The sequence below is a fragment of the Malaclemys terrapin genome, chromosome 2 (assembly GCF_027887155.1).
Source record: "Malaclemys terrapin pileata isolate rMalTer1 chromosome 2, rMalTer1.hap1, whole genome shotgun sequence".
NCBI lineage: Eukaryota > Metazoa > Chordata > Testudines > Emydidae > Malaclemys > Malaclemys terrapin.
Window position 1 is genome coordinate 258,512,711 of NC_071506.1, and position 20,814 is coordinate 258,533,524.

The 20,814-nt window shown below is 42.8% G+C and overlaps 1 protein-coding gene across 4 annotated transcripts in view; it reads right to left on the minus strand.

Moving 5' to 3' along the window:
- The window catches only part of NRP1 (neuropilin 1), a 141,020-nt gene extending 137,148 nt beyond the window's left edge, over positions 1–3,872 (minus strand). For 3 of the 4 annotated variants that reach the window (XM_054020932.1, XM_054020931.1, XM_054020930.1), the window contains exons 1-2: positions 3,725–3,814; positions 3,146–3,549 (exon numbers count right to left, since the gene is read on the minus strand). In XM_054020932.1, coding sequence (XP_053876907.1) covers positions 3,146–3,212 — 67 coding nt within the window. In that variant the 5' untranslated portion in view covers positions 3,213–3,549; positions 3,725–3,814. Of the gene's footprint in view, positions 1–3,145; positions 3,550–3,724 lie in introns of all 4 variants that reach the window. The other variant, XM_054020933.1, reaches the window with a different exon arrangement.
- Positions 3,873–20,814: the final 16,942 nt, after the last annotated feature.

Genomic DNA, 20,814 nt, shown 5'->3' on the forward strand with positions numbered 1-20,814 from the left:
TAATCCGTACAAATGGTGGCTCTAATTTTGAGAGGCCAAGTTTCAAAACTGTTTCTCTGCAAAGGTTCCCTTCACAAATAAAACCCTCACAGCATTAAAACATTGCATCCTCACAATTGATGTTAACACTGGCTCCGAGGGGTTTCATTTAGATTTATCTCAGAGATGTGTAATCTTATTAAGGAACAAGTTTTAAGTGGAGAGTGACTAAAAAGATGCTGTCTGACCCCCTGCGCAGCTATTCTGATGATAAGCCTGGTCTGTGTCATTGGCCATCGGGGAGTTGTCTTCATAGACCCCTGCTCGCTTACAGCAAAGCCTTTTGTTTTATCAGTCCATAAATCTAAGCAATTTGAAGTTATCTGTGCTCCTCAGATGCAGACTAACAGAGAACAAAGTGCATTTAGTGAAGCAGAAATGATTCAGTATTACTCCTTTAAGGAAGTTTGTTCATGCTTGGAGACCAGATCAAAGAAATGGAGCAGAAACAACCCTCCCCTCCTCCTCCCCCCCCCCCAAAAAAAACAAGACCCAGGTTTATTTCTAATTGCAAAATAGTTGGAAAAGTTACCACAGTCACCAAGTGCAAGTATGAAATATAGTGGCTGCATCTTGTTCCTTTGTCAAACAATGTTAGGATTACACATTTTAAGGTGTATTGGAAGAACAGAGAGGTAAGTAATCCAACCTGTAAGGTCATTTGATTCATTATTCAGTGTAGGTTTGCATTGTGGCTTTTTATTATTATGGATTTTTTACCATAGATCTTCAGCTAAAGAAACTTTCCCTCACATACTGATACGCAATTTTCAGCAATAAAGTATGAGAATAAACTACAGAAGGAAAGCATATATGCACTAATAAATATAAATCTATATATCACTATTTCTCAATAATGGTATATACAGCTTGTAATACTGTATCTCATAGATTCCCTGTGGAAGGAAAATGTCATTCTTTGCTCTCAGCATGAATTTATAAATGTACAGAATTTTATTACAGGAAAACCAGGTCAAATGGAAATGAAAGATGAAGTGCATATAAAAAATGCATAAAGCTACAAGCATTATAGAAATCATTTGCCATAAATTAGAAAGGAAGGAGACAACATATATGATATTGTTTGTTCAAAAGCAAGATATTTCTAACCATATTGCTTGGGTTGGCCCTAGCCTGTTATTTGTTTCTGTTTTTGCTTTCTAAAACCAATTGTTTATCTTTGCCAGGAACAAAAAGGTGTTGCAACCAAGAGATCAAAATCTGCAGCTAGTGATCTCCGTGATTCGCCTGTCTGTGGTTCCAAAGGAACCTAGCATTATTTCCAATGTGTAGCAGACCTGGGAAGTGATCCTGTCTTATTAAGTCCACTACGACTCTGTGCAAACAACATGGCAGAATCTGGCATCCGTTCAGTGAGTGAAATAAAACAGTGCTGTTTCTAGTCACTTGACAGAGTCACTTCAGAAGACGTTGAGGCGGACTCACTACCACCAGTGCTGTTTAATCTGCGACTTCTGGGAAAGTGACAGTATAATAAGATAATGTGGACTGCTAGACTCCCTGGGTCTGTGAAATCTCTCCAACACTTAATTAAGAACGGCAGTTTTCTGATGACTTTGGACTATTAGTTCTAAATAAGGTTAATGAATTAATTTAGTAGACACTAATATTGGACGGAGGTGGACATTGGCATTAGCAGGTCTGGTAAGTTACAGAAGAGGTTAATGGCCTTGGTGACTCCAGTAGGGCTATTATGTCTATACCTACACAGACAGCCTGCTTCTCAGACAGTTTCTTCATCAACAGTACTTCCTATTTCTGCTCTGTATTTAAAGGAAGAATATTATCAGTAATATTGCAATGTCACCCCTACACCTCATTTCATTTAGTCCTATACGCTTTGGTTCAACCCCCATTATTTTATCACTTCTGCTACTGCTCCAAAGTGATGCAGAAATATGGAGCAGTCATTTTACATTTACAAATAATGGCTTCAGACAGGAGGAGGTTATTGTCACTCCCCACCTCCTTACCTACAGCTCAAAAGGGTTAGACCAGGCTGGATCTCACTACAGATTCACAACCTAAGACTGGCACATGCTTTCTTTCTTAATGTGTTTGCTTCTGTGTCAAATCACTGGAGGAGGAATCTCTGGCTTATTAAATTAGGCAGCCTCCTCAAAATTTATTGCAAAGAGATTAACTTTCATCATAAAAATGTGATTTACATTCCTCTCCGTGCAGGACCCTCCACTTGTGATCTCTTATTAAAACAATATACCACTGCAAGTGGAGGATGCTCTCTTCTTTTAATTACTTTGATTGAAAGTCTAGTCAGGCAAAAGTAAATATTTGATAATTAGTTAATAATAATTGCTCAGGATTTGCTGGGAAAGGAAAATTCACAGGAGTTCTTTCATGTCTGCTAGTTAAATGTCAAACAATCCTACAATTAGACCATCTTTAAAAGTGCATAATTCAGGGAAATATTCAGTGTGCTGAGGCATTGTTCAAAGAACGAAGAGCTGGTTGTTTTTAATTAGCTGTGTTTTCAAGAGTTGCCTGAAAGTAAATTAGATATAAACGTCATTGTTATGGGATTTCTCTATTAGAACTGAGTCCCAAGCCCTTGCAAGCCTACAGATTCCTCTATAGACACTATTCAGGTTCCATGAGAACTCCAGACTTTTGCAACAAATAGATTATGTCTTACTTGACCAGGCTACCTGCCAGGTATCTACAACTACACAAGATGATATTTTGAATATCTATCCCCACAAAAAGCCTTTCCTTTAAGGTACTCTTATCTTGCAGATTTTAAGAGTCTTATTTAATTGCCAATGAGAGGAAACATTATTACGATAATTGGGTTCCCTAATCTTGTGAAAGCGAGCAGCCCTCGTTTATATAACAACCGAAAGGGGATTGAAAATAAAGTTGAAAGCAGTGTGATGATTATGTGACACTGTAGTGCAGATCAGGGATTTTTACTGAAAAGTTCCCCTCATCCTAGTAATCAGGTTAGTCTTCCTTCCACTGCAAGACATTTCTCCTTGTTTGATTGTTATTAGAACTCACGAATGGGCCCTAGATCTGAAAATATTATCTCAATAACTTGAAATCAGTTGTCTTCTCTGTCACTTACCGCTCCTTAAAGCTCTGGCTAGGGTGAAGGTGAGGGCTGCACAGTGCAGGAGAAGTCCCCAATCCATCCTCCTTTCTGATTATAGAAGAAGGAGAGAGAGAGAAAAAAAAACACCCCTCACAGCTCCTAAATCCTGCGCCTGGAGTTAGGGGCAGAACGCTAGGTCCGCAGCAGCAGCTGAGTCCCGGTGGCAGAGAGAGACGCTTCTTTTTGTGTGTGTCTCAAGTCGCCTGCATCCCGTCAGTTAGCTCCGGTTTCCTCTCCCTTTTCCCACACTCGCTCCTTTTCCAGGCGTCGCTGCCCCTGCCATTTCCAAAGAGGCTAGAAAGCCAACTGACAACAAAAACAAAAATCCTGGCGGCTTCTGGAACCCCCCGGAAGATTTCTCCAAAGGAGGGGCTGGTCTGCGGAGAGGAGAGAGAAATGATGAGCAGAGAGAGACAGGAGTTTTGCAAACTGCGTCCCTCCCTTCCCCAGACCAGCTCGCCTGTAACTCAGCCACACACAGAAGTTTCCCCCGCTCTGTCCCCTTTGTATGTGCGCTCCAGCAGCCCCGGTGTGTCAGTGCCTGAGACTAACCTGCTCTGTAGGGGGAGAGCGCGGGGCACCACGGTTGGCTACCGCCGGGCACCTGCAAACGGGACACTGCTGCTGTCGGGCGGGTGAGCGGCTCTGAAGGGCAGCCAGGCGGAGGATGGGGATCGTGGGGAAGTGTGAAGCGCCGGGCGGCTCCTTCCTGCAGCCTGAGGAGGAGAAGCGCAACTCAGTGGCAATAAGAGAGGCAGAGGAGCCGCCGTCAACACAGCCCCAGTCCCCTCCCCCTCCCCGCCCTCCTCCTCAGCCCCCCAAGACATCGGCAGAAAGGAAGGAACAACACACAAACAAAACAGGCTGGGGCCCGGAACTTCAGCGGGGGGCTGGGAGCTACTGCCAGAGGCGGCTGGGAGGAGAGGGGCCGCCCCTTTCCCAATGGGGACGGCAAGGCGGAGGGCCAGGTAAAGCCAAGTGAAACTGACAAGGCGTGCGGTGCCCATGTGCAGCGGGACAGAGCCGGGAGCAACAGCGCGGTCATTAGGCAGCAGACTCCAGCGCAGCCCCCCCGGCCAGCAGCCACTGCCGTCTGCCCACCGGGCACTACCCATCACCTCGTCCCGTCACCTCCCATTCACAGCACGGCGTGTCCGGTGCTCACACCCAGCGTGGCTCAATGCCCAGCGTGTCCGTGAGCCACCATCCGCACGCCGGGTCTCCCTCCCCTCCCTACCCCGCGCCCCTGGCTCCAGGCTCTCCACAACCTGGCTCCTCTCCCAACCGGGCTTATTGTCCACTATTGCCACTCTCCAGCCTCCGTGCTCGCTGCCTACCATCCACCATGCACCGTCCAGTGCTTCCACCATCACTGCCCCCATCCTTCACTGAGCAATGTTCCCAGAATCCCCACTATTCACTGCCCACCATCCACCATGCACCCTCCAGTGCATTCACCATCACTGCACCCAACCTTCACTGTGCAATGTGCCCACCATCCACTGCTTCCACCATCACTGCTCCCATCCTTCACTGTGCAATGTGCACATATTCCCACTATTCACTGCCCACCACCCACCCTCCAGTGCATTCACCATCAATGATCCCATCCTTTACTGTGCAATGTGCCCACCATCCACTGCCCACCATCCAGTGTATCCACCATCACTGCCCCCATCCTTCACTGTGTAATGTGCTGCTCACCATTCTCCATTACTCACTGCCCACCATTGGCCAAGCCCATCGCAGTATGTTCGGTCTCTAGCCCCGTCATGCACCACTCAGTGGGTCTCCCCTCCCTCACCCCTCCCTGTCCAATTGTGTTCAGTATCCACAGCCCGACATCGCCGGTGTCCGCTATGATCCGTCCATTCACCCCAGTCCCACAGCCTCCGCTTTTCACTCCCACTCTTCTCCTCCCTCCCGCTCTCCGCCCGGGCGAGCCTGCCAGCCAGGCAGTGTGTCGCCACAAGGGCAGGTACACGCGGGGCATCAGGCTCCCGGAGCCGCACGAGAGGCTCCCCGGGGCGGGGGATGGCACTTGGGGACTCGTGTCCAGCTCCCGGCTCTGCTCGGAGACGCTCGGTGGCAGGGTGACCCCGCGCGTCCGGGCCTGGGGGAAGCTGCTCGCGGGCACCTCCGGCGGGGGCACGGGACTCCAGGCAGCCCGGCGCCTCTCGCGGAGCTCGCCGGCCGGCCCCTTGCTACCCCGCCGCCCCAAGCAGGCGGGAAGGGAGCCGCCGCCGGCGTCTCGCGCAGGGGGCAAGAAAAGACTCTTGGAGGAGCCAGGACCCACCCAGTGCCCCCGAAGGAGCGCAGCGCTCGGGTCTGGGAGAGCCCCGCCGAGCCCCGCCTGGCCGGGCTGGGGGGCGCAGCGCGAGAGTCCCTTTCCGCCGGGTCAGCCGCAGCTCCTGGAGGTGGGGGAGCGACTCCCCGCACCTGGCGCAAGCCCTTCGCTTCCTCTGACCCGCTTCTCCCGGCGCTTTCCTTCCCATCCCCTGCTACTCACTGCGCTTCCGTCTTGCTTCCCGCTCCCTGCCGTCCCTCCCATTGCTCCCCTTCCCTTCCTCTCTCCCCCCAGCTCCTGCTCCCCTTCCCCTTCCCCTTTCCTCCCCCTCCACCCCAGCTCCCGCTCCCCTTCCCTTCCTCTCTCCCCCCAGCTCCTGCTCCCCTTCCCCTTCCCCTCTCCTCGCCCTCCACCCCAGCTCCCGCTCCCCTTCCCTTCCTCTCTCCCCCCAGCTCCTGCTCCCCTTCCCCTCTCCTCCCCCTCCACCCCAGCTCCCGCTCCCCTTCCCTTCCTCTCTCCCCCAGCTCCTGCTCCCCTTCCCCTTCCCTCTCCTCCCCCTCCACCCCAGCTCCTGCTCTCCTTCCCCTTCCCTTCCTCTCTCCCCCCAGCTCCTGCTCCCCTTTCCCTTCCCTCTCCTCCCCCTCTACCCCAGCTCCCGCTCCCCTGCCCCTTCCCCTTCCCTTCCTCTCTCCCCCCAGCTCCTGCTCTCCTTCCCCTTCCCTCTCCTCCCCCTCCACCCCAGCTCCTGCTCTCCTTCCCCTTCCCTTCCTCTCTCCCCCAGCTCCTGCTCCCCTTCCCCTTCCCTCTCCTTCCCCTCCACCCCAGTTCCCGCTCCCTTCTCCTCCCCCTCCACCCCAGCTCCCGCTCCCCTCCCCTTCCCTTCCTCTCTCCCCTCAGCTCCTGCTCCCCTTCCCCTTCCCTCTCCTTCCCCTCCACCCCAGTTCCCGCTCCCTTCTCCTCCCCCTCCACCCCAGCTCCCGCTCCCCTCCCCTTCCCTTCCTCTCTCCCCTCAGCTCCTGCTCTCCTTCCCCTTCCCTCTCCTCCCCCTTCATCCCAGCTCCCACTCCCCTTTCCCTCCCCTTCCTATCTCCTCCAGCTCCTGCTCCCCTTCCCCTCCCCTTCTCTTTTCCCTCCCCTCTCTACTTCATCTCCTGCTCCCCTTCCTTCCCACTCCTCCCCTCTCCACCTCAGCACCAAATTCCGTTCCCCTCCCACTCCTCCCCTCTCCCCCAAGCTCACTTTCCCCTTCCCCTCCCACTCCTCCCCTCTCCCCACAGCTCCTCACACTTCCCCTCCTCCCTTCTCCTGCTCCCCTTCTCATCACCTGAGTCCCCCTGGCTCTCCCTTCACAACCTATTGCCTCTCCTCTTTGGTCTCCATCCAGACTATCACTTCCTTCCCACCCTACCCTTTCCTAGCTTTCCTAATGCACCCCAACCTCACAATCTCCTTTCCCCACCACATAATAAGGGGCTTGAGGGGCAGTACAGTTATCAAGCCGATAAGCAAACCCCCTTTCGCCAACACCTGGGAACATGCATAGGCTAACAAACCTCAGGGAGAGATGTTCAGGAGTCTGGCACCACTGCTGGCAGCAGATCCTTTCCTTTTCTTTCACTGTTTTGTGCTGTCCAGCTACTGGGACTATCTCTACCCCACCCCATTGGTCTGCCTTGCACAGTGCCCCACTTCCCATTGAGTAATCACCTGTCTGAAACTTGCTGCTTCCTTCATGCAGAGCACATTCAGGTCCCTCTTTAGTCAGTGGAAATGCTTTAAAAGCTCTGCCAAGCTGAGTCTGCACTGGGAAAATGACTTGTGGCTGAGGATGTATGTCAAGCACGTGTTCCTTCCCCCAATAGAATTTGAAAACTGTTTGTTACTAGTGTAGTGTAGGGCCAGACTCTGTTTTCAAAAAGCTTGTCAGGGATCTCATTCCACAAGATGTTTCTTTAAAGGATGCTGTGATTGCAAGTTTGGCCCTGTTGAGAGCCAGGGTCATATTCCTAGGGTAACCAGAGAATAAATCCCTACCCACTCTAAAGATAAATTTGAACTATATCTCAGACACAGTTGTGAGAGTCTGCAGGCACACACAGAGTAGTTACAAATGTGTTACATCTGTGTTCAGAAACCATACGCAGGCTCAGCCTTCTCTGTTCCTTTGTCTCCACACTTGGGCCTAAGCCCTGGACTCACTCTCAGTTGAGATCCCTCTTTTGCCTTTCTGAGCAGATTTTCCAGCCCTATTCAAGCCTTGATTTCAGGTCAATTTATCCCCAGTCTGCAGATTTAGATCAGATTCTATCTGTCTCAGAGTGTGAACTCCACTGTAGTACCAATAGGCTCACACATCCTCATTTTGTTCCTTGATGCCAGTTCTGTCATGTTCTGAACTCAGTATCTTGTCTGTATGCTCCAATCTCCTCAGTTCTTACCCATGCCAATGTCTGCAAACAGACTATGGTTCCTGGCTCAAGATTAGGCCTGCAGGCACTTCAGACTGAGATCTGGGTTTAGTTTTAGCCTTGCCTCACTTCCCCTTCTTCAGTTACTCTCTGAACCCATCATCTATGGTACTTATGCATTTACTTGATAGAGTGTGATGTATATTTAGTGGATAGCACATTAAGTACTGCATTTTTTCTCTTAGTGACATTCCAGTAGCATGGGAGGTAGGTTAACAATATCACTCTGAATATTAAAACTCAGATGCGGATATTACAGCCAGTGAGTTGGTGTTGTCCTTAAAACAACTGCTGGGTTGGTCCTGTGAGAGAGACTGTAACTTTTTTAGAAGTGTATCTATTTTTGCTAGTAAATTACATATTTAAGGTAGGTTGTTTGCATTTTTAATATATTTATATTTAAAACAGCCTTGGAAGCTGATTTTAGCTTTATTTTCACTTATTGAGCAGACACCCAGAAAATAAATAAATTTAAAGTTATACTTATCTGAAAATCTTGGCTCTCTTCCTTTAGGATTTGTGCTGTTCTATCATGTAGTCTTTATGAAGCTGAAGAGAGAATAAATCCATTCTCAACTACGCTATACAAGGATGCTCCAAACAAAAACCCATCTGTTTTTTGTGTTTGTTTTCCTATCAGTTTTGCAAGTTCTCTTTCTTTATTTGTGTTATTCCAAACTTATTATACTATTATGTACTAACTTGTGTATTCTAAAATAAATATAATTCTTTGAACTAAAAATAAAATGTATAAGTACAGAGCAAAATATATACGCCCCATAGGTGGAGGTGATATTCATGTGATAAATTGCAAATCCCAGTTATTAAGGTTGCTTTCACCACCTTACCTGCCCTGTACCCACTAATCCATATCCCAGGATTTATTCCACCATTCTCCCACATGGAGAGATGTGTGCACTAGGACTGTAGAGACAATTTAGCTACAAGGCAGAAGTGACCTCTGCTGTTGCTACGTGGCCTATAAAGCAGGATTCCTATCTATCTTCAGCACTGAACCAAGACTCTCGAGTTAGATAATGGGCATAAGAGTTCTGCTATAGTATTCTGAGTGCATATAATACAGTGTTACGGACTGGTGCACCAATAGCCTTTTTTCTAACTGTCTTTCTCTCTCTCTCTTGCAGACACCCACATATACACTTCCACCTACGTGAGAGCTGCGTTCAAATGACTGATATGTGAAACCATTCTGTTCATGGCTCATGTATATTTATCTGAAAATGTTTAATCTTTAATCATCTAAATATACTGGCATCAAATGAAACATTCAGAAGCCTATAATCCGTAATTCACTTTTCACATTTTAGTTAGAATAGTTCCTGATCCTGCAAATGCTTACATATGTGCTTCACCTTACATCTTCAAATCAATAATGTGATTTTTATAGTAGGAATGGACTAGAGCAAGAAAGTTTGGATCTGAATCTAGTCCACGCCAACATTCATGAGGTGTCTAGATCTGGGTTTTTGGTTCAGGCCCATCACTGCTTTGATATTTGATTTAGTGTCTAATAATACTTTGTTGAAGATTGCCAGCATTTCCATTATAAACCCACTTCTTGAGAAGTTTATAATTCAGCCATAAAAATATTTGCCCTGGGCTAAATCATGTAATATAAAACATAAATGTCCAAATAAAAACATGGTTTTGCCATTTGAACAACAGTGGTACAGAACAGCTTTGAAGTTTACCCCTTTTATGCAGTTATATAACTCAGAAATAAATGTAATAAAAATGAAGTTTGGCAAGTGATTAATCATGACTGTAGACATATTTATATGGTGTTATTTTGAAAACAACAAAACAACAACAAACCATCCAAGATGTTTGCTCATGACAATGGAAGTTGTGCACTGTTACTTTATATTAAAGTAATTCTATTAGTTTTTATTAAGTGCTAGAAACAAATTTACACAATAAACAGCTATCTAGTAGTGTCTTCATATCTACTTTAGTCCTAGTCCATTCTTTGTAACCTTCTCCTCTCTGGTCTTCCTGTCTCTCATTTAGTCTCCCATAAAGTTTGTCCAAAATGAAGCTATTGTGTTATTTTCCTCTCCTGTTAGCCCCATCAGACACTTCCTTGAAACCTCCTTTTGGCTTCCTGTCTTTTGCTGCATTGAATTGAAGCTCCTCATTTTATAGATTATACATAATCTTGCCCTCTGCTACATCTCTCCTCTCCCACACTTTTTAACTCCTACATGTTGTATGCTCCCACTCAATCTTTCTCACTCAATGCTTTTCTCGTTCCGCTTATCTTACTTCTCCTTTCAATATACAGCCACATAGTTCTGAAAGATGCTCCCTCTTCTTCTACAGCACACAACCTCACATTCTTCTTTTCCAGGCTGTTCTGTTCTGTTCAGGTTCTTACATTGTGCCCATCACTGGTACCAGAGATCTCTCCTGAAATCCTTCCTACATTCCCCAACTCCTTTCTTCCCTCCAGATATCTGTCCACACCTTCTTTACTAAATTATTTTTCTGTTTCTTGACTTGGCTTTGTTAATCTTGTTTGTATTAGATTAAGCAGTGGATATGTTAAACATAATATGAATGTATGGCATTATGAATGATATTTAATAGTCAATTATTAAGAATTAATAATAACTGATATACCCAAACAGGTCTCAAGTAACTATCTCCATTGATCAGAGAAATAACGTGTACCAAATCTGCCTGTCTGAGGCTAAGGATCTGATCATACTCTCATCTAAGGCAATGGCAAACTCTCATTGACTTCAGTGGAGCAGGAAGAGGCCTTAGATAATTAACTTGTTTTATCGACTTTTTTCCCCCCATTTGGTTAGAAAATGATGTGCTAGTGTATGTTTCAATGAAGATAAATGTGCAACATAAAAAATAGCCAGACCATTTAATATGTAAGGCTTCACTAAACTGAAGCTATATAATCATAAAAAACAAACATGAGTAAAGAACAATGTTAGACTTATCTTTGTATTTCCTGTCTTTTTCTGGTTTGGTTAGAAAATTAATGTACTACCCATCTAATTTATCTGTCTATATACATTATATAAATAATATAGTAATGTAATTATATATTACTATATATATTTTACATAATGATGCTAGAAAGGATGCAATGTTATTAGGAAAATGGAAGCTGTCATCATGATGCTGCATGTTTTTCATGCACCCCCCTTCAACTCGAACACAGCAATCACTGTAAACAAGCAGTTGTACTGCATTCATTACAGATCAGCTTCCTTTTCTCAGCCATCTTTCATCTTCTTCAATAGATGTTCTCTATCATAATTTTGTCTGTCACTTATTACAGCTGATGTTAAATGGCTTTTCAGCTAAATGCTTGTTTGGGTTATTTATTAACTAGAGTATGTTTGTGGTGGCATACTTTGATGTTATAAACCAAATGGAGGACCCACTTGTAGACCGTAGTGGATTGACCAGAAATTCAAGAATGGTATTCAAGAGGATTAACCCTTAGGCTACAGATTACCTCCAGTGGGATGGTTTCAACTGTTAGCAGGGTTAATTAAGAGATAAAGTAATTGAAGTAGCAACTAACCTGTGCATCTTTATTCAGGAGATTATGTATGTTGCTGGCCCTGGGATTCAAATAAATTAAATGTAGTCAGTTTATATAGATTTTGCTGCTGTTCTTGTACCTTAAGGGTGTAAAATCAGGTCTCGAGCAGCAACTTAGATTCTACAACTTAGATTCTACTGTTTCAGACTGGGGCTTTGAAATAGAGAACAATAATTAATGTTTGATCTAGCAGATTCACTTCTAGAATGTCAGTGGTGGTTTATTTTAATATTATCCCCTTATTTCTATATCTGTAGAACCATTGCTGTGACATGTCACCCTTCACATAAGGATGCTTTGAATTTTTTTTTTATATTTTCATATTTTATGTTGTCATTTTTTTCAAGAAAAAATGAGTTTAAAAATAGACCCTCTGAAAGTATTTTAGCTTTATGATATGGATGGTCAACTGATTTGTTTGAAAATTCATTTGTGGTGCACTCTGGTCAACATGGCATGATGGGGGAGAGGAAAATTGGATTGATAAACAATCCTCAAGCGTATCTTTACAAAATAAATTACCAGGCCTACGTGGGGAAATATATGTGGGAATAACCTATTTTCAAAAATGGTTGTGGTCTCCATTTCCTTCCTCCAATTTTCATCACCCATGTTTTACAAATATTGGACCCTATGCAGTTGCCATTGAAGTCAATGGCAAATCTCCCATTCCAATGGGAGCAGGGTCAAATAATAATTTGTGTCTACCTCTTGGAAAAAATGTGTTGTCAAAAAAAAAAAAAAAAAGAAGCAGTTTTCCTAGCAATGGTCATCTTATAGATTCTTTAAGATCTGTCACAATCTCCTGAATCTTATTTCTTGGGAAAAGTGACAAATATTGTGATATTAATTTTCTTGTGATCACCCATTTTTTATATGGCAAACCATTTGAATCCAGTTTGCACTGGACTTCATGATGACTTAGTGTCCTTTAGAATGGATTTCATCAGGAGACTTAAAGTTGTCCAGGTTGCCATAGCAGCTAAAACTTCTCCTTTTGTAAAATTGTCCCCAGCCGCTTGGCTTCTGTTAACCACTTAACCAGATACATTATTCCTTTAATGAAGTAGATCTTCAGCAGGCTCCTTCCAAATCTCTAAGTTATCTGTCCAACAAGTATGTCACTGCTGCGTGCAGTATTTTATTCACAGAGGCCATCTGGACGGCCTTGACAAAGGCTGCATATCATTTGCCAGAGAACATCTTGTTTGCTGTGAAAAAAATCAATTTTCTGTGTTCCTCAAAATGTACCCTGGGACGTTGGCTTTTCCTTCTCAAATGCTCTCTTGGCCTTACAGCACTGGGGCTTCTTTGTCATCAGCCCAGGATTCATAAACATAATATTGCCTCCTTTTTCATGTCTAACACTTTAGGATTCATTTCAAACTCTAATGATTAACAGTCATGCATTTGTTTATTCCAAAAAGAGCCAGGTTTGCACTATGAGTCCCTGCCACTTACATGTTGTTTTTGAGTTTTCTTTCTTGGCTTCCTCTTCGTGCATGGCTTAAAACATTCAGTTATTTTCTCCTCAAACTTTGGGGTAAATTCTGCCATTAGAAAGAACTCACTGATTAAAAAACAAAACAAATGTGTGCTATATTTAGATGAAAAAAGATGCAAAGCCCACCTAAGGGCTTGTCTATGTGGGGAAAAGAACTGAACAGCTAGTGCAGAATAGCTATTGCTGTATAGCTATTGTGAACTGGCTCCCCATATGGGCACACTTATTCCATACTAAAGGGGTCTTTGTGTGGATTAAATTAAGCCATTTCCACATGGGGAGTTAGTGTAGAGTGGCTATTTCACACTAACTTCCCTGTTTAGAAAAGCCCTAACTGCAGAGAGTCGGTACAGCCGCTCTATGTGGTGAATTCTGAAGGTACTCAGTTTGTACTGAGAGGAAGGAAAGGTGGTTTTAAGTTAAGCAGAAAATATTGTTGTGTGTTCATGGGAAAGGACCAAGTCTGAGGCAGAGGATACAGGCAAAATCATGGGCTAACAAACCTCCACACCCCAAAGAGTGCTGAAAAAATATCACTTCAGTTAGGACTCAATTTTACAAGATCCTGAGCATTCTTAAAAGGTACTGAGTGCTCTCAACTGCCACTGGGAGTTCAATCAGAGTTGCAGATGCTCAACTCTTTGGAGAAATACTCAGCACCTTGCTGGAGTGCTCTGTAATTTGGAGGATTGAACCCTTAATGCAGAAAGTTTAAGCGTTAATGCAGCCCCAAATGTCCTTTCACTGCATTCTCTATGATTAGGTAAAGGATCTAATGCTTTCATCCCTTTGTGATAACCTGTCTGCATGAAACATATTGTGAAGATATTCTCAAAATGGATGAAATATAATTTTTGACACAATTACAACCCAGGTTCTTCTCCTTGCTAGCATCCCATCTGGCTAAGCTGCACAGACTATATCACATGGACTATATCACATGTTAAATAAAATTAAACTATATTTGTGACAATAATGGGAACTTGTGAGAGTGCTTGGAAATATTTCATTCACATATATAAACATGTATTTGTAAAATATGTTCATTATGTAATGTATAGATATGAATATGATGTAGTCAGTACTAACATTATCTATTTTCCATTACTTCATATATGTAAAAACCTCTTAGTCCCGAATTCAGCAAAGCACATAAGTACATGCACATTGTGCTTTGAGTCTGATTCAATGCCTGTTGAAAATAACAGAATTTAGCCAGATGCCACGGCAATGCCTGGTGGCCAGGAGGAGCAAACTGTCTGTCTGCAACACAGTAGAATGCAGGAGATGGCAGCTGGGATGTGGGTAGGCATGACGGGGCTACCAAATAATTGAATGACATTTGGCAGCCTGGCAATCCAGTTTCCGATGCACAGAAATCCACATCACAAAACCTCCATCACAATCAGTACACTTGTTGGTAGGCTAAGAAGATAGGCCAGACTGCGAGTGGGTATTGGAGACTGAACTACACTCTGACCTGTAAAGGTGGTGGCCTGGAGAATGGGTGGAGGTGGTGATGTTGAGGCATGTTGGTGAGGCAATATTGGCAAGCTTGCCCTGTTTCTTTAGGGTTGTCCCTACTTTTGTGGATAAATGGACATCTTCAGCTGCCAGGATGTGGGGAATAGGGCATGGACAGTCATGCCCAATGGTTAGAGTCAGGCACTTGGAATGGGAGCTGAGGTCAGAGTGAAGTGTGAAGCTAAGGGTCAGAGCCGAATATGGAGTCAGGTGCTGAGCCGAGGTTCAGAGCTGGAATCAGGAGTCAAGCCAAGGGTCGAAGCCGGAGTCAGCATCAGGGATAGAACACAGGAGCAGTGATCTGGAATAAGGCAGGAAAGCAGGAACCAGGGACAGACATGGGTCTGAGAGAAGGAGAAAAGAACCATGAACAGGCCTGGAGGTGGGCAAGTAGGCAGGGTCCAGTAACAGCCATCCAGGAATTCATCTAGTTGCTCAAACAAATTCCTGTGCCTCTTTCCTGTTTAAGTAGTGCCTCCCAGCCAATTGATGGGGTTGGATGTCTCCCCTAATCAGGAGCTTTGTGGGTGGGGCTCCTTGCAAGCTAAAGCTTCACTAGCCCCCTTCTCCACATGTTCAGGGAGGCTGCTGGGTGGTGGCTACAGGCTGTTGACTGCCTGGGGACCATGGTCGCTCACACAGGGACCTCAGTCCATCACTTTTCCTAAGCACTACATTCCTATATGAAGAATTTATAAACAAAATGAAACCTATGGATATTGATTCCAAAATTAAGAATTCAATCTGAAATTTTAGAGTGTCCATTCATTGAGCGCACACTGTGTACATGTAAAAAACACCTGGTATAGGTGCTGTAGCAGCTGTGTAAAAGAGGCTAGGGATATTCATTAATAATTCTTCTCCTCAGCTAAGAGGAGAGTTATTGTAGAAGTCAAGCTTACTATTATTGTCACTTGATGCTGCATTCTAACAGAGTGCTGCTTTGTTGCTGATTGAAACATGCTCAGGTTCTTTAGCCAAGATATTAGCCCACTGACCCATTGCCCCAAAAGAAGAGTACTGTCTACCATAATCAACTTGTACTAAATAATAAAGTGTTATAGATATTGGGAAGAAACAATCCCTGAGCAGAAAATCATATGGTGTATCTGAGAATTATTTATTAAAATGGGTTTATTTTCCTAGAGAACTCAGGCCCCTTCTTATGTCCCTTTCCTATGCCCTAAAAAAAAAATCAGTGTTCACAAGTGTTAGCTTAATATATATTGTATCAAATTAAATTAGTTTAGCTTAACTGCTAATTTAGTATACATCCAAAATTTTAGGGTTTTGTTTAAAAAGATGAGACCCAGAAGGTGTAAATGACCTGAAATGGAGCACCCTGCAGTAATTACATTGCCCAAGCTGAGTGAAATGCAAGAAGCATAACCGCCATCTTAAATGGTGAAAAGTAAATGTAGGGCCAGAGTTTGGATGGTCTCTGTGTGAATGTACAGTGGGTGAGCATGACACAAGAGCCTCCCTTAATCTTTTTCATATACACAGGGGTTAGCCACAATAATAACCCATGGTCTTCTCCTTATTAGCATCCCGTCTGGCTAAGCTGCACTTTCCAAAGGGATGTCTCAGCAGTTGTGCTACCCAATAGCTCTGGGACTAGAGGGTGCTGGGACAGTTTGGCTCTGTTACTGCTACTAATTGAGACCTTTGCTTGATAATCTCGATCTTGCCATCTGTTTGTAAATTTCTTTCAGTTTTAATAATCTACAATATTATTAGTAATAGGTCTGAGACATTTTTTTAAATATTTGATTTAAAAAATCTTAACAGTGTCCCTGTGGTTCACCATATTGCACTGCTTTGTATCTAAGATACACCAATGTCTTCATTAAAAAAAAAAAAAAGTATATTTTGAGTCACATTCTGACGTATGCTATGGTCACCATTATAGTTGCCACAGCCTGTATTCTGATTGCTATTTTGCAAAGATATTAACAAGTTTTCCACATCAAAGCAGATTCTTCCTCAACATAGTTTAACGTATATAAACAAAATCTGTTGCAGTAACTGTGAAATCATTTGCATCCATAATTATAGTGGCTTTTCTCATAAGTTGCAATCATATCCAAGAAAACATAAAAATAGAAATACATTATTTATACTTTTTGTTCAAAATGGATTTCTGTTTTATGAAGCTGCAATGATAAGGAATTACATTTACTCAAAACAAGAAACCTGAAATATCATCATGTGGCAAGGTGTTGACACATCAGAATCAAAAGTGCTGTAGTTCCTTCTGTGAAAAGAGTTAGTCTCTTTGAAATCATTATCACTGCAGCAGGGAAAAAACAAAAAACACCTCAACTAGAAATAACACCACACAGTATAGACGTGATGACATTATTCCAGTTGAGGGCCTCAACTGAACCAAAACATTTGAATTTTTCATAAGGTTTTACATTTTTGATGAAAATATCTTAGTGAGGAACTGTTACTAGATTAAAAAATATATCTGTCAGAGAAATATTCAGGTCTGTGGTGTTATGAATGCTTTTGCAAGTGACTCTGGATGTTCAGTTGATCAAAAGTCTCAGTTGATTTCAGATGCTCAGCAAAATCCAATTAAGCAAAGTAGAGACCAAGGAATCAAAACTTATCCTTTTCCATGAGACACCTGCATAGTTTCATGAATTTAAACTTTTATTTGTGCCTTTAACCTACATGGAAAAGAATGAAATCTTTTCCTTTCCAAAGAATTTTAATTACTTCTAAACCCCTCTTTTCCAAAAAATTTCAGGAACATAAAGAATATTCAGGTAAACAGGTTTCATTTGATCAGGTAGAGCTACAGATGCATGTATTCACTTCTTGGCATAGAACCGTAAAAATCAGATTCTGCCACTTTCACACTTGCTGAGTAGTACCTTACTCCATGAGTATCTCCAATAAGATACTTCCACTACTCCTGGATATAGTATTATTCAATAAGAGAAAGGATGCCAGAATCTGGCTCACAATTAGGTCCGACTGTATTTTGTATCAAGCAGAGAGTGTCATGACTATTGACCATAGTCTCCTACTCGAATTGTTTTCTCCAGAAATGGGCTGTTAGAACAGCTGGGGGATCCAATTCTGGAGTTGTGGGTTGTTCACATTAAATGCACAGGCGCCATTGCCCAGTGGTTTGAATCTCAGATCTGTTAGCTCAAGCATTTCAGTCAACATGAACTGCCATGGCAAGCTGACTGGTTGAGAGACATTTCTCAGGAACCTAGGACCCAAATTATTTAGTGATTTATAGATCAAAGTCAACACTTTGAGTTACACCTGCAAGCAACCAGGGAGTCAGAGTAGTTTTCAAAGTAGAGATCTAATTTTCTCTATATGGCTAACACTGCCAAGCAGGTGAGCAGCTGCATTCTACACCCACTGTAATTTCAAAGTGGTCTTTGAATGTGGACCCACACAGAACACATCACAGTAATGAAGTCTAGAAGTCACAAAGGCATGAATAATAGTGGTAAGATTCAGCTCCAAGAGTAAATGCTGCTTTGGGTCCCTCTTGCCACCTGTATTTCCAAGTGTCATTGAGGATCCAGCAGCACCCCAAATTGAAAACTTCTTAAATGAAAGAAGGATGGGAAGGGCAATCACCCCACTTTCCCTTAACACACGAACAGTGTCTCCAACTTGTTCAAACTAAGCTTCTGCCAGCTTGCCATTATATAAGTATTGCTCTCCGCCAGGCACTATGAAAGCAAAGATGCTGCACCATCTGGGTTTGATGGAAAAGAGGCACAGAACTGTGTGCCATGTGCATTTTGATAGAACTACAGACCAAATTGTTTTATTATTTTCCTCAGCATGACATACAAGAGGGGCAATCAAATTCAGCCTGGCAGAACATGCATGAGAGCTGTCTCTGGGCAGATAAGTAATCAAAATCACATTCTCTGATCTCTTGGGGCCAAATCCTGTTCCCAATGAAATCAAAAGGAGTTTTGCTATTGAATTCAATGGGAACAGGATTTGACATTTGGAGAGGAAAGAACAAAACCACTCAAGCAAGGGCTATGTTGCTTACCAGAGGTGTCAAAGGCTGCAGACTCATGTGAGAAAGTCAGCAGACATCTGATCTTTGTCCATTGCACGGGAGAGATCAGCAATCAATAAGCATAGAACATTCTCTGTACCCATATCCAACTCATAAGTCCATCTGCAAAGGTTCAAGGAAATATGAAGACTCCAGATTACTTTAAAGTTGTCTAGCCACCATCTTCCTCCTCAAGTGTCCCTAAAAAGGGAAGATTAGAAACAGGGTGATAACTGGCAACATTGAAATGGTTTCTTGAGCAGAAGCCTAACCACCATTTATTTGAGGGAAGATGGTATGTTGTGATCCCACATCAAGGAAGCACTAACCATCCCAGCCATCATTGGATTTAATATCTGAGGAGGGGCATGGGTCAAATTTGCAGGTCATAAACTGATGTTCTTCCTGAACCTCCAAAACCGTAGTAACTGCAGAAACTGGACACATTTGAACAAGAGAAGAAGCTGCACTTGTCCCCTCCAGTCACAGTTCTATGGTGACTGGTAGGAAGATTACTTGTCCTGATGGTTAGAAGAAGTGGAATGCAGGAGGTGGACAGTTCATTTGTCTGACCTGAATTCCCCCCAGGTAATTCACTGCCAAGGAGTAGGTTTTGTTTGTTCCTCCTATAGGATGACCTTTACATATCCTGATGTGGAGTCTGCATTCATAACCTTACAGGGTTTGCAAAACCTAAAAAGCCATTTATATTTAATGTGTGCTCAAATTCCAGGGGTCTATAAGGATTGATGAATATGTAGATTTAGGATGAAGGGGAGGGGAAAGAAGTGGAGACTTATACACAGACCTCTTATTTTCTGCAAAATTTTATCAGCCACAAGTTTGCAAGTGTTCTCTTTCTTGGCAGAGAGGAAACACATGTATGGTGAATCTAACTGTATATTCATCTGTCTGTAGATATATCCTTTGAATAGGATAAAGGCTGCTCTTCTAAGCAATCTCAGCCACATACTAGCATGGGTGGAAAGGAAATCTTTATGGCATTTTAATCCTAGCGATTTTCTGAAAAATTTAAAGGGAAAAAAATGACTATGATTAAAAACTTAAGCTCATACTCATTAAGAAAACCCAATGCTTTAACATGATTAACATTAATAAGTAGTGATTTTAAAAGAGACAAAAGTGGCTAAGCCATGGTGGACCTGCATTTTAGGAATTTTAAGAGAATTTGAGTATTACGCTATGAGAAATTAGTCTGTAGGAGAAGGGAGCAGCAGTTTGATATCTAATGCAAAAGTTGAAACAGAGAAAAGACAATCCTCTACAAAAGGTAGCGATTTAATAATGTAAAAACCAGAAATGTATACAAAAAGTTTTAGTGAAAATTACTGATGACTGAAGTGACTACTTCAGAAAACTGGTAGTTTTCTGACGATTCCTGATTGATGTAGCATTAAAAAGAACAACAACAACAACAACAACAACGGCATTTTAACTTATTTTAATATCTCTTTTTAATTTAAACACAATTTTACAATAGGCACTACTTCCCCAGCATAGTAATTGTCTTTAAAAAAGAATATGCACATTAACTTTTATGGTGTCATCATGACCTGTAGGTATTCAAATGTGTCAAATCAAGACAATGTCATTGCTACCTAATTGTCTAAAGCGAGATCACTTACTACTTTATGGATAGTAAAAAGCATTATGCTCTGGTTTTTTGTCATCATCACTGTAGTACCTTTTATTGGAATTAAGGTACATATTTTAAAATACGTTTATCATTAAATATATTGAGTGACCAGAGTCGCATGAATTTATACTTATGAATTAACTTTCTTTTTAAAAAAACAACAACCCAAACTTTCATTTGTGAACTGGTGCAAACTTTATAATGTTAATGTGTTTCTAATGATTTTAGGTTAAGCCATACAGGCTACATCCAATATACTCACATTAAGGATTTTGATGACACAAAAGTTCAAAGTTCATTTTGCCTAAAGCATTCTTTCTCCATTGAGATTTCAGTGAAGTACAGTGAAATGTGACTGGAATAACCAAGTAACGAACAATATTCTAGGTTATCACAAAGATAAAAAGGATTAAAATGACACTTTGAAATACAGCTCTGAATGTGGAACATAATGGGGAAAATATTTTCAAAGAGAGAAAAGGGTTTATATACTATCTACAGATAAGTGAAATGCTGCTAAAAGAGGTGCTAGGAAGGTTATGGCTTTCCTATCGGT